Raw genomic sequence first — 13,817 nt, 5'->3', positions numbered from 1 at the left:
TTGAATCCTCTCTGAGAAAGATAGGGAGGGTGCAAATTACGAACACAAAGATTTCTAGTCTTAAAGATACATTTGTTTAATTCTTTTTAAAACAGACATTAAAAATGAAAAAATCCAAGATAGAAAGAAAGGAAAATGTCAATACCTTCAGTCTTATGAAAATATTATAAGAGGAAAAAATAAAAAACAAGTAAAGAATCATTAAAAAAAAACCTAGACCAACTCCTTGCAACAGACTAGATTTGTTTGGTCCCATGGATAATTAGTCAGACAAACCACTAAGAAATAGCAAAACAGAAACAAAGGTGATGAAAAAAAAGGACTACCAAATTTATCACTTGGCACAACAATGCATTCAATCTTATTTACTAAAATGTTAACAGGGGGTTACACAAATCGAATTGTACTTCATAAGCATACAGTCCCTCCAAATACTGCAGACTGCAAACTTGGGGTGGGGGAAAAAGTGGAGATTTGTGGAACACCCTATGTATCACATAGTGAACAGGGATAGCCTCATAGTCCATAGCATTCCTGGAGGACAAGCAAGCTCTATCTGAGCTTAATAATTTAAAGACGCTCTCAAGGAAAGAAAAGAATCAAACAAAAAAAAAACAACATGATATCATGTAATAGATCTATACAGATACATTATTCATAATAACCACAAGTGCTGCATGCCTTGCTTAGAGAAAATGTAAGATTTACAAGCTTAAACCCAATCCATAAATTATCCTACATACAAAACACAAAAAATCAAAATGATACAATCATACTGCTAATAAAAGCCGCCACTGTACTGCAAAGCTGGTTTGGGGGCAGCCATGTGAGTTGCATAGTGCTCCTGAAGTGCAAAGAGAGATGGAAAAACCAGGCCACAAACTGAACAGTGAGCACCACTTTGGCTGGAAAGTTCCTGAAATGAAGCAGCTCCATCATTCACCACTCCACTTGAGGCAATGGTTGTGATCTGATGCTGTTGCGTCCAGCCACTGTAGGTTGCATTTTGGCTGGGGAATGCAGGGTAGTTTAGAGGTGCAGCATAAGGCAAAGGAGCAGGAGGAGCAGCAGCACCATAATTTGGGTACGAATGGAACACATAGTAGTGCTCCTGGAGGGCGTACCAGGACGGCAGGCATAAACCGCAAAGTGGGCACGTATTGAGTGCGTGGACTTGATCAAATGATGAGTTCACTGGTGGCTCAGGTACAGGATGGATGGATGGCGCCGGTAAACTCAGCATTGGTGGCATTTGGTATTGAGGTGTTTGAGGTGCTGGCCTCCACTGACTGTCAGTAACATCAGCACTTTGTTGGCCTGCCTCATATGGCACAGGAGCCACATCACCTTTTAAGTAGCTGTTGGTAAAGGAATAATTTTCCATGGGGGTGCTACAAACTGATGTGCTTCCACAGTTGTAGTTAACTGAAGCAGAACTGTCCGTAAATGAATATGAATCGTTTTCATGACTGCTGATATTTTCCACTGGTGCTGGATGATGTTGCAAATCTTCATCTGAAGGTGTTGCAGTGGATCTGCCATGTTCTTCTTGGGGTTCTTTGCTGGCAACTTCTGATTTGGCCAAGTTTTCCTCCAGCCCTTTATCAGAAGTATGGCAATCACTCATATCATTTTCAGTAATTGTCTCTGAAACAGGAATAACTGGTACGTCTGATTCTTTCTCAAGACCTGCAGGAGTACTTCTGTCACATGAAGGTTCACTTTCATCACAGCTTGAACCAGGATCTACAAAATCTTCTCGTGGATACTTGCGCTTTACAGCCCTTCTTGACTTCCGTGTGGGTTCACTCCAGGAGTGGGTCATCAAATGATTTTTTAAGGAGTGAGGATAAGAGAATCCCTTACCGCAGACATCACAAGTATGAGATGCTTGTTCGGCATGCATTAATATACGATGGCGTTTCAGACAAGAAACTGTTCTGTAAGTCAGAGAGCAGTCTTTGCACTTAAGAATTTCCAATTCTTCTTCAAGATCATCCGAATTTCTTTCCACTTCAGGCGTCCCTTCAGAGTTCACCATTTCTGGATTGTCATCATTGCTTTCTTTGGGACTGATTAAAGAATCAACAGTTTCTCCCTCAGAACCTGTTGATTTCCATTGGGGTTCATTTTTGGAGTGAGTCATCCCTTCCGGATTCACTATTTCTTGATTGACATCATTGCTTTCTTTGGGACTGGTTGAAAAATCAAGTGTTTTCCCCTCAGAAGCCATTGATTTCCATTTGGGTTCATTTCTGAAGTGAGTCATCACATGATTTTTTAAGGTGTGAGGATAGGAGAATCCCTTACCGCAGACATCACAATTATGAGATGCTTCTTCAGCATGCATTAATATGCGATGGCGCTTCAGACAAGAGACTGTTTTGTAAGTCAGAGAGCAGTCTTTACACTTATGAGTTTCCAATTCTTCTTCAAGATCATTCGACTTTCTTTTCACTTCAGCCATCCCTTCAGAGTTCACCATATCTTGATTTACTGCATTGCTTTCCTTGGGACTGGTCAGGGACTCAGGTGTTTTACCCTCAGAACCTTCACTGTGAGTTTCTAAATTATGAGCAGCCAATAGCTCATCACTCTTAAAATAGAGTGGACAGGAGCGACACTCAAAATGATCATGAATAGTTCGTTTATGCCTTCTTAGGTCAGATTTCCTTGTGAACGTTTTGGTACACAGTTCACATTTACTTTCCTCTGATGTCTTTAATTTGAAGTGTGATGGCAGCTTAGTGTTTTTGCCTCCATCCTCTTCCACATTCTTATGCTTTAATTTCTTGTGGAATCTTAGACTTCTAATGTCAACAAAAATTTTATCACAAAGAGTGCATTTGAATTTACAAGTCGCTCCATGGACTTTAATATTATGCCGCTCTAAGTACCCTTTAGCACTGAAATCAATTTGGCACATATCACACTTCAACTTGACACTGTCTGGATTAGGTTGTGGTGGAGAAGCAACCGGTTCCTCCATGGATGTTTCAGACGGGATGGAGGGGCCAGGGTCTGAAGTGAGTACATCAGCAGGATTGATGCAGTTTGTTTGCTCTTCATTGCTGTTTTCACCCCTGCCTGCAGCAGTAGAATCTACTAAAGAGGCATTAGTTTCCATTGTTGCTGACTCAATGTCTTCACAAGTAGATTGCCCATTTCCAGGATTACCAAACTCGAACACATTCTTCTCAGCAGCACACATATTTTTCTCTACAATTGTCACATCATTAACTGGACTGTTAGGAGAGACCACAGGAGCATAAGAATCTTGATCCTCAGCTGATGAAGCTGAATTACTTTTATTGTTACTCTGTTCAATATGCGACTGAAGTTGAAGTTCTGGCCTAAATTTGTGAGCTCCGATTTGATGCTGCACTAAATGTTGACGCTTCTTGAAGTGCTTCTTGCATATGCTGCATTTGTGACGATGTTTCTTGACTTTACTGAAGGAAATAACAAGAGGAGGTACTGAAGCTTGACAGTTTTCAGTGAGTCTGGGTGATTTGGCAGGGCGTTCCGGACTAGACAATTTCTCAGGAGAATTATCTTTTACAATTCTCCATTTTACTTTCTTGGGTTTCCTTATTTCACTCTTTTTTGGTGAGGCGTTACCTGTTTGCAAATTGCAAGCATGGTTCTCAGCATCAAGAGATCCAGAAGTACTTTTAGTAGGCTGTTCCGGGCTGGAAGTTTCCTCAAAAGAGGTATCTCTAACAAATTTCCATTTTGTTTTCTTGGTTTTCTGTAGATTTTCCTCTTTTGGTAAAACAGAGTCACAGGGCGATTTGGAGGCATCATCCTTGGCATCAGGGGTCTCAAGACTAGTTTCAGCAGTGCTTGCTAAAACATCTTTCACAGTAGAGGTGTTTACGTCTTCAGGGCTCACCAGTTTACTAGGTGAAAACTCCACATTGTTTGCAGGTTCCATAGACTCTAACACAAAAGCATCAGTGTTTAAAGAAGAGGAGTGATGTTTCGAAAGATGGAATTTCAATGTTTGAACATAGCAGAACCTTCTTAAGCATAGAGGACATTTAAAGGTCTCACGATGTGCTTGGTTCATGTGAGATGTCAGCCCACCTTTACCTTTAAAAAGCTTGTTGCAGATTGAACATTTGGTGACATCATCATCATTACAAGGAGTAGGATTTTCACGATGTGCTTGAACCATATGAGATGTTAGACCAGCTTTGCCTTTGAAAAACTTGCTGCAAATTGAGCATTGGCTATTAATGTCTCTGCTTTCAGGATTTGAGCTATCTGTGACGGATGGAGTCTCCTTCAAAGCTGTATTGAGGTCATCACTTTCCTTTGATGGACTGCTTTGGGCTGTGGGGCTTTCATCCGTGTGCTCAGTTCCTGCTAAATTCTTGGAAGGTGGTTTTTCAGTCATCTGTAGAGCTGTCTTGATTGAAGATCCACGTTGAGCTTTGTGACGTTTGGCCAGAAGCACAGCTGCTTTCCTGAAGAGACTGCTCTTGAGCACATGGCCTTTCCCTGGTTGGATGGGTGTATCCATGGAAGGATTGGACTTATCTTTGTGACTCTTTGCTACATGCACAGCCAACTGTTGCAGACGAGCAAACTTTTTACCACATATATGGCATTCCACTGAATATTTCTCATCATGGGCCTTTGATTTATGTTCAAGTAGCGCAGAAAAGCTTTTGCATCTGATTTTACACTTCTCACAAATCAACTTTTTGCGCTTTATAGTGGCTTTCATCTGAAGATATGAGAGATAAGGTGACACATAAGTTTCTGTAGAGTTTGGAGTAAGTTGGCTTTGACCACTTTTATCATTTACTTGCACTAAATCTTGAGCACATTCAATTTGTTGTGGATTAGCGTCAATTAATCGATCAAACTCCTCTGAAGTAAACTTTTCTCTGATAACAGCTTTCAAACAGGTGTGCTCTTCCAGGATTGTTTGAGAGTAGAACCACTGTGAGCAATTGTCACAGTTAAATCTGCCCACATCATTTCTTTGGTAGAGTCCCTCTCGCCCATACCTATGTCTTTTGAAGTATTTCATTTCCGTCATCAATTTGCGGAATGCATACAAGTTGGTACGAAAATGTGATATTGTTGAACGCTTTGATTTCACACTTACGGAAGTATTTTCATTTCTAGCCAGAATTATATCTTCTGTTGGGTTTTCCACAGTTGTAAAAGAGTTCAATGAAAACTCATCTTCATTTGTAGATTTGCATAACTGCATACTGCATACTTCAAATGGTTTTGCTTGAGTCAAAGTTAATTTTGGATCTGTCTTATTAGGTACATCTTGCATTTTAATTCTGTCAACTACCCTACTTTCAGACACGTGAGTTTGAAGATTTTCTGCCAAAGGCACCTCAATACTGGCTGATTGCTCAGAATTAACAGTTAGGTCCTCTGGACCCCTAGTTTCTTCAACAGCAATGTTGCTGTCCAAACATGAAATCAGAGCCTTAATCTCATGGTCCAATGCAGTGTCATTACATACATCTTCTTCAAATCCATCTTCAGAGAAAGGGCTTGGAGCAACAGGGGTCTCAAACAAGTCCGTTTCCAAATCATTATTCCTTTTCAATTGTTTCACTTCTTCATTGACAAAGTTGCAAGAGGATTCTTCTACGGCTTTCACTGCTGTGTTTTCATCTCTATTGGGATGATTTATTTCCAATTGTTGGCTCTTCTGAAGAATTGTGTTTTCCTTTTCCAGTTCATTGTCATGTTTGTTTGGAGGCAAATTAGAAGATTCTTCAACAAGAGATGGGTTTTCCTTAGTACAAACAGCCTCTTCTGAGGAAAGTGTAGGTACATTGGAAGAGCTCTTCACATTTAGCAAATGACTAGTGACAGCTGCTTCAACTAATGGTACGTCTCCTTTCACATTTGTACTGCCTCCGTTGTCAGACACATCATGCTCTGAAGTATTGCTTTCCAACTGTGTGCTCTTCTGAAATATCATGCTTTCCGTATTTTCCTCTCTTGTATGTTCATTTACAGGCAAATGAGAAGATTCTTGGACGGGAGGCAGGTTTTCCATGCTACACAAAGTCTCTTCCTGTGGCATCATGCTTTCTGTATTAACTTGTTTTTCATGTTCATCTATAGGCAATTGAGAAGATTCTTGGATGGGAGGCAAGTTTTCCTTGCTACACAAAGTCTCCTCAGCAGCGTGTGAGTTCAGAGTTGACTCTGCAAGAGAAATGGCAGACACATCTACCAAATTAGCAAAAGCTGAGCTTGATTTTGTTAATGACACATTATTTTCAGAATCTGATCTGTTTAAATTGCCAAACAGATCTTGATTTAAATTAGTGCTTTCGAACTGCTTGCTCTTCTGAAACATGGCACATTCCATTTTATGTTTACTGTCAAATTCATTTGTAGGCAAATTGGAAGCTTCTGGGATCGGAGGCAAATTTTCCTTACTGCACAACGTCTCTTCAGATGACGGTAAGTTTAAATAAGAGCCTGCCAGAGAAGTTCCGGGCACATCTGCTGGAACAGCTAAGCTACAATTTGTAGGAGATATTTTTGCAAATACAGGACGGCCAACAATTTCTGAGACAGCATTCTCCTTTAACAGTGGAACCATTCCTTTAGCACCCGCAAATACAATCCCAGGGCTGCTGAGAACAGGCTGGGCAGCCGTTGAAGAGTTGGGTGCCAGCTGAACATCACTAAGAGCTGAAATTGATTGTCTCGTCACATCGGAATCAGGCTTTTGTAGAGTAGAAACCACTTCTGAAGGTTGCTGTTGAATTTGAAATGGGGATTGAGTAGAGCTTTCATTAAGTAAATATTTGTTTTGAGTTGAGGTTGTTTGAGCAGTAGGCCGTAGTCTTGCAAGAATGGAATTGGGAATCCTAGAAGCAACCGATGTAACAAGTGGGGGAACGGCAGAGGCACCAGGAGGTAGCTGTATGTAAATTACATTGGTTATAGGTCTGACAGTATTAGCAGCAGAAACTGCTTCCACCATTCTATCTGGTAAAACTTGATTCAAAGCAGCAAACTCTGGTATTTGTGCTGGAGTAAATGGTTTCTCATAGGGAATTGACATCTCTGCTGCTTTAGAATTATTTCGAATTGAAACCTTCTTTGATTCCTGAAATTCTTTCCTCTGAGGCAAAACAGTTGCAATTTGTCTGAACCCATGTTTCAACATGCTGCGTTCCTTTCTTAGCATTTTGTTTATACTCATAGGTGGCTGTGCTCTTTCGATAAAATCATCTCGTGAAGGTCTCTCCTGCGTAGTACTTTCAGATGGTGGTCTACTGGGTGTGATGACCTGAGTCATAAATTCAGATGATGGTCTTTCAAAGATGATATCCTGAGAAGTACATTCAGATGATGGTGTATCAAAGATGATATCCTGAGAAGTACATTCAGATGATGGTCTATCAAAGATGATATCCTGAGAAGTACATTCAGATGATGGTCTATCAAAGATGATATCCTGAGAAGTACATTCAGATGGTAGTCTATCAGGGACGATGACCTGAGTCATCGATTCAGATGATGGTCTTTCAAGAATGATATCCTGAATAGAACATTCAGATGGTGGTCTATCAGGAACGATGACCTGTGTCATCAATTGAGATGGTGGTCTATGAAGTATGGTATCCTGAGTGGAGCATTCAGATGGTGGTCTATCAAAGATGATGTCCTGAGAAGTACATACAGATGGTGGCCTATTGGAGATATCCTGAGAAGTGCATTCAGATGGTGGTTGCAGCTCAGTTTCTTCTCGCACCATGCTGTGCTCATCACTTGGGGGAGTTGCTTGAACACTTCCGTTTAGAATAAGTGATGACTGGCTTGCTGTGTTATCCATAAGATGAGGATGAGGCACAAAGTGGTCACTGGCAATGCGGTCTTCATAAATTGGCACCACATTCTTCTGAGAAGTATCAACATTAATTTTTGCACTTGACTGTTCTTTTGCTGCAATATTTATACTGTTAAAAGAATGAGGATGCTTGGCAGGTATTGTTTTCCTACAAGACGGATGCTTCAGAGGCTTTGATTTCTTGGTAAGAGTTTGTCGAGCTTCTTTTGACATAACTTCCAGGATTTTCTGGAGCGGGTCTTGTTCTGTATCACTCGCAGCAGGAGGTTGGAATTCCTCATCAACATTTTGTCCAAGGCCTTTTGGTGCTTTTTTAATTGATTTTCCACTTGACCCAACTCTCTGTTTTTTCTGCTTTCTTGATTTTATGTTGCCCTCCTGATTCTCCACCACACCCACTGTAAGGGCATTTCTGCACTTCTTACCAGCACCTGTAGCGCCTTTGGCTCTTTCAGTACCCTGCGAGGCATCTGGTGTCATTGCCCAGTCCAAGGGTAAAGCATACGAGTGTTCCTCTAGGACTGAATATTTTCTTGGTATGACCAGAGAGAATTCTGTGTTCTCTGTTTGAATCGTTGGGGAGGACTCAATAACAATTTCAGTATCACATGAAGATGATGACACAAATACTTCAGATGAAGCCAATTGGCAAGGAGCTTCACCAGCTTTTTCAGGAACCACAGACAGTTTTGGTAGCATTTCTGAGTTAGATATTACATCCTCACATTTGTCCAGTGCTTCAGATCTGTCCTTGTTACTATCATTGTCATAGTCATCAGTAGCACCTATACCACTGTCCCCATCTTCATTTCCATCACTGTGACTGTCTGCACCCAAAAGCACATCACTACCTGTTTGTGCAGGGGGAGCAGAGATGGAGCCATGCAATTCAAGAAGTGATTCAGCTGCTTCAGTCACGTCACAATTATTTTCTTCAAAATTACAATCATCCCAATTAAATAGATTAGCACCACCTTCAACATTGACAACAGTTAATGTCAGTTTATTACTATCTTCACTTTCAACATCTGTCGCTGGGGTAAAAAATTGGGCGACATCAGAGTGTTCCTGTTGCATTTCAAAGGTAGTTTTGACGGGGTTTCTTAAACTCTCACAAGTTTCAAAGGTGGGCATGGTAGGCTCACTATCACACATTTCCTGTTCAATCAACAACTCATCTTCATCTAAGGTATGTTCTATTTCAAACACTTCATTTTCTATCACAGAAAGGTTATCTTCATCACCTGACAGCATACCCTCAGGAGTTGAATCAGGACGAGTCACTAAAGCATCAATGCTCTTGAGGCTAATGTCTGGTTTAGAAATACAGTCATAATTTTCAGTATTATCAGAATCCTCTAAATTGCTTTGAAGGCTTTGTTTCCGTGTTAGGATAGAGACAGATTTAGTATTTGAACTTATTTCAGGTAACTTATTTTCTTTGACTCCATGCAACAACTTCACTAATTTATCTAATGATGATGGAGCTTTGTCTGAATTAAGGCGAGACTTCTGTTCCAGTGGTGATCTTGATCTTGAATCCGCTACGAGATTGGTAGGCTTCACAGGTCTCTCTTGATATTCCACTGGTTCAGGGGAACTACAAGGCGAAACTGATGGTAGAGGTGGCTCTGAAATGTTTTCTGGAAGTTGTTTGTGATGCATTATGCTGTACAGCACACCATCTATCATTTGGAGTCCAACTTTTGACCACTCTGACAAAATGTGCGTAACAACATGCTCCAGGCATAAACTTTTTCCTGGGAAAAATTTGGCACATTTCAGACATTGTACAGATGTTCTGCATGATAATATATGCGTCCTAAGAGCTTTGGAATGGCTAAAAGTACTGTGGCATTCAGAACATCGGAAGGGTGGGATGCTTTCTTCACAGCTGATGAGATGTACTGCTAAGTATTTAGCAGCGGTGAAAGACAATTTACAGCCACTGCAGGTGAAATCTGCAATGTAATGTGTCTGCATATGATTTGAGAGTTTCTGCAAATGGGAGAACTCAGAGCAGCACTCAGGACATGGTAGCCTTTTCAAAACCCGTCTTTCATCTCTCTCTCTACGAGCCTCCCTGCATTGTCGAACATGTTTGACAAGTGCCACCATGTTTAAACAGAGACGAGGACACCACGGGCAAAACAGCATTCCACCTGCAAAATTATTTTCATTTAAATCCTCTACACAACAATCTTTTTGAGAATAACACACGACTGTCAGCCCTCACATAACTTACCACCTTGTTCTTGAAGGGAATCATGATGTTTTTTTAGTGCTTTCAAGTCTCCTGCCACAATATTAGGATTGCCACAAAAGTAGCTATGGATTTTAAGGTGATCTTTAAATGAGAATGGCAAAGTACATCGAGCACAGCTAAGACCATCTGAAATAGAACAACAACTTTTTTTATTCATCAAAATATTTGAATATTCCAAAACAAGGGAAGGACATAATGGAACGGGAAACTTACGAATTGTAAGCAAATCTTTTTCCAACTGCTTTTCTTCATGCTCATGAGTTTGAATTAGCGAAACAAGTTGTAGGTGATTTCTGTAAAATATAGAAAGATTTATAAGCATAGATGTAGCAGCTACAACCAAATATTGCAAGGAATTGTAAATGGATATTACAATCTGTAACAATCTTCGTACTGGAAACCCCTAAATGCTGGTCCTGCTTTGCGGAAAAGTTGTGTCTTGGCTTTTATTTTCTGAAAACAAAACCATTATTATTTTGATATGACATAATATAAGCACTTCATTAAAAATTAAAGGCAGTCTGAGAAAAAAGGGATCAAACCAACTCACTCCTAATGTGTGCAAACTTCTCCGCTGGACAGAGGTGTCATAGCTCAATTGCGGCTTGTTGCCCAGATACGCATTAGGGCTAGCCATGTCACCTGAACATAAGATAACAGTTTAACCATATAAACTTCAAAATGTAAGAATGTATCTAAGATAAAAACAAAAGCCCGCAAATCTGTTTATGTTCGTGTACAAGATGACATGAGAAGTAGGGCTCACTATTTATTTCCGACAATGTCATTCAATGAATAACAAATTCGTAAACAATAATGAAACCCCGCTAAAAGGCCAGCTGAGAGCACTAGAACATAAATAACGGGAATTTTGAAAGAAAAAACAACAATAGTAGGCAACTAACCTGCGTCTCAGGCCCAAACCACATTCATCATAGCCGGTACCGGTAAGATATATTCCAGTAATCACCCCTTCCCATCTAGCTTGTTCCTTCATTAAAGACTGCCCGGAGAGGTCTTGCGAATTCCAAGAGATTCCAGGTGGAAAATCCGAAATGGGATTGATCTACATCACGGTTTACAGCCGCTACACTGCCGACCACAAAACTCACAGCCCCCTCCAACGCACGGTTACACGTGTTGCTGGATTTGGCGCCGCGGACGAGAGGGGGCCGCGTGCCGCGCCCAGCCGCGCCACCAACCGTATATGCGTTCTCACAAGATTCACCGAAAGCGTCTTGTGCATCCAACTATCCAGCCCGACGATCCCGCAGGGTCTTGACCGGCGTGTCTGATTCATTAACGCGTGAGGTTTCTCCACCCGAGAACACAGTAGTGTCATTCCCTTCATCGATACGCGTGGAAAACGACGGACGACCCTTCGCGCGCGCTGGCACGCGCAAGAGAGACAGGCAGAATAAAGTGAACGAGAGGGAGAGAGAGCCATTGATTAGAAAAGTACTAGAGAGGGAGAGACCGGCGCAGGAAGCGCGGGATATGGTTCGGTGAGTGATGAACGTCCGCTGCTGCTTGAGGGTCTGTCAAGTTAGCGCGGTCGCTCACGGCCCTTTACCGCGGCGAGGAGAAACGGGACCCATTTTCGGGTCGGGGCTCAGTTTCCCGCGGACGGGGAAATCCCGAGGGCCGTCGAACTGTCTGTCCGAACCGCGTTTTGACATGTATGCGTCGCGCTTGGCGGCGGGGCGCGGCGGGCCGCGGCGGGCCGCTGTTCGTCGACGGCGTGGCACGTGGACGACGTGGGCGGGGTGCGGGCGCGAGGCGCGAAGCCGCGAACAATAGCGGAGCACCGCGCAGCACCGTGAGGCACCGGGCAGCACCGCGGAGCGAGCGAGGTTTCTGAACGCGGGTCTGGCCGGCAGTACCTCACGTTAGGACCTGCCGAAGGCTTCTCAGGGAATTCCCAGGGATGGCGAAGATGACCTTGTCGACGGTGTCCTTGGCTCTGGCCTTCGGCGTGCTGGCGCTCGCCGCCGCCGCCTCAGCACACGTGAGTTGGGCTTGAAAGTGCAAGGACCCGACGCACAGTGGGCCAGAAGACCGGTGTAGGCGACCTAAACTCTAGACGCGTTTTGAGCTCCAGAGTCGCTAAATGGGACTCGAACCGAACGTCGTCGTGTGACCCCACCAATGGATTCCTCGTTCAGAGAGCCATCCATTGGTTCACACGTTCGGTTCGAGTCCTGTTAAGCGACTCTGGAGCTCAAAACGCGTCTGGAGTTTTTGCCGCCTTCACCGGTCTTCTGGCCCACTGTGGGACGACCGGGGGCAAAACGAGGCTTGCAACGCGTTGCTGCCGTTGCTGCAGGACCCCGGCGAGGTCCAATGTGCGGACGAGACGGCCCGGACCGTCATCTCCACCATGGGCGGGCGCAGCCGCATCATGACGCTCCTCATGAACTACATCAAGTGCCTGCAGCGGTCCTCCAACGAGCTGTACAAGCTGTGCAACGAGATCCTGGTGGAGATGGCCAACTGCACCAGCAAGCACGACATCTTCGACGTCATCAAGTGCATGTCGATGGAGACGCCCGCCAAGAAGATCAGCGCCATGGTGATCAAGACGATGGATGTCTTCAAATGCGCTCTGGAATAAGAAGGCCCTTTGTTTTGAAGTGTCTAAGTCTTGGGGCCGCGGGCCTTGGGGTCTTGGGTCCGCGGGGCCCTCCGCGGGGCCGAGTGCGTGGCATCCGCCCTCCGCGGGGCATCCAGGGGCATCCAGGGGCAGCCAGGGGAAGCGCGGGAAAGCCCCATGCCAACCCCTCATCCGTGGTGCCCGCTGTAGGGCTGGCAGGGGCGGCGGCCCGGCGGCGCGGCGAGGCGGGGTGTGCTGCCCCCGGCTTGGTGGGGGCGGCTGGCGGCTGGCCCGGCTGGGGTGGCGCTCGCCGCTGCTCGCCGCCTCGCCGGTGTGGAGGGCTGCCTATGGCGCTGCTGGCGCGGCGCGGCCGGGCGCGGCGGCGTGGTGCCAGTTGCACCCGGTCGTCCGATCCGTGAGGTCCGTGAGGGCATGGCCTCCTAGGCCCCGTTCGGCGCGGGCTGCTGCCTCCACGACTCTCACCACGACTCGGGCACCCCAAGCCTCCAGCGGTAGGGGTCCGGCGCCGCGCCGCTCGGGCTGGGCGACGTTCGCGACGATGCGCGCCGGGTGAGGGGTGTGTCCGACGCGCTCACGGCGGGGAGAGGTCGGTGCTTGGCCGGGTCCTCGACGTCCGCGACGCCGCGCGGCAGTGTGTGCGCGTCGCGCGAACAGCCATGTCCTAGGGAGTACGGAGACGACCGCCGCGGCCCGCGTCACCCGCGAAGCGCCGAGGGGGGCCATCCTGGGTGTCACCGCCCCCGGCTCCGGCCCCGCCCCCGGCACCGCCGCCCCCGCCGCCTCCGGGCGAGCCTCAGTCACCACGAGTTGTAAGGTAACGTGATCCCGGACAAAGTTAGCCGCAGGAACGGGAACTTGGGGTCGAAAGAATGAGGGGGGGAGGGAAGAGAAATTGTGCACGCTTTGGAGTTGCGTGGCTCGACCGAAATATCTTGACAAAGCGCTCTGTTTACTTCAAAGCGGCACAAAGGGGTGGAATCGCCACCGGCCGTGCCGCCGTGCCGCGCGGCCGCTCCGGCTTGCGGTCGCCGACGGTCGGCGATGTGTACCCAGCGAAACACGACACCGGAAAGGCGCCGAAC

At 45.2% G+C, this 13,817-nt stretch overlaps 2 protein-coding genes across 3 annotated transcripts; one reads left to right on the top strand and one right to left on the bottom strand.

Moving 5' to 3' along the window:
• Positions 1-51: 51 nt before the first annotated feature.
• LOC117650652 lies at positions 52-11,229 on the bottom strand. 2 transcript variants are annotated; one of them, XM_034394216.1, is made up of 6 exons: positions 11,027-11,229; positions 10,672-10,763; positions 10,495-10,574; positions 10,335-10,414; positions 10,101-10,247; positions 52-10,017 (listed from the first exon to the last, which is right to left on the bottom strand). In XM_034394216.1, exons 2-6 carry the CDS (start codon positions 10,756-10,758, stop codon positions 779-781), a joined length of 9,633 nt encoding a protein of 3,210 aa, XP_034250107.1. In that variant the 5' UTR covers positions 10,759-10,763; positions 11,027-11,229; the 3' UTR covers positions 52-778. The 2 variants fall into 2 exon arrangements, with proteins under 2 accessions (XP_034250107.1, XP_034250113.1); XM_034394222.1 differs by having other exon boundaries at positions 10,104-10,247.
• Positions 11,230-11,870: 641 nt separating this feature from the next.
• LOC117652102 lies at positions 11,871-12,754 on the top strand. The gene is made up of 2 exons (XM_034396781.1): positions 11,871-12,129; positions 12,448-12,754. The coding sequence occupies exons 1-2, from the start codon at positions 12,049-12,051 to the stop codon at positions 12,733-12,735; spliced, it is 369 nt and encodes a 122-aa protein (XP_034252672.1). The 5' UTR covers positions 11,871-12,048; the 3' UTR covers positions 12,736-12,754.
• The last annotated feature ends 1,063 nt before the right edge of the window (positions 12,755-13,817 follow it).

Source organism: Thrips palmi, unplaced genomic scaffold, assembly GCF_012932325.1.
Source record: "Thrips palmi isolate BJ-2018 unplaced genomic scaffold, TpBJ-2018v1 HiC_scaffold_10, whole genome shotgun sequence".
Lineage (NCBI taxonomy): Eukaryota > Metazoa > Arthropoda > Insecta > Thysanoptera > Thripidae > Thrips > Thrips palmi.
This window is presented reverse-complemented; position numbering and strand designations above follow the sequence as displayed.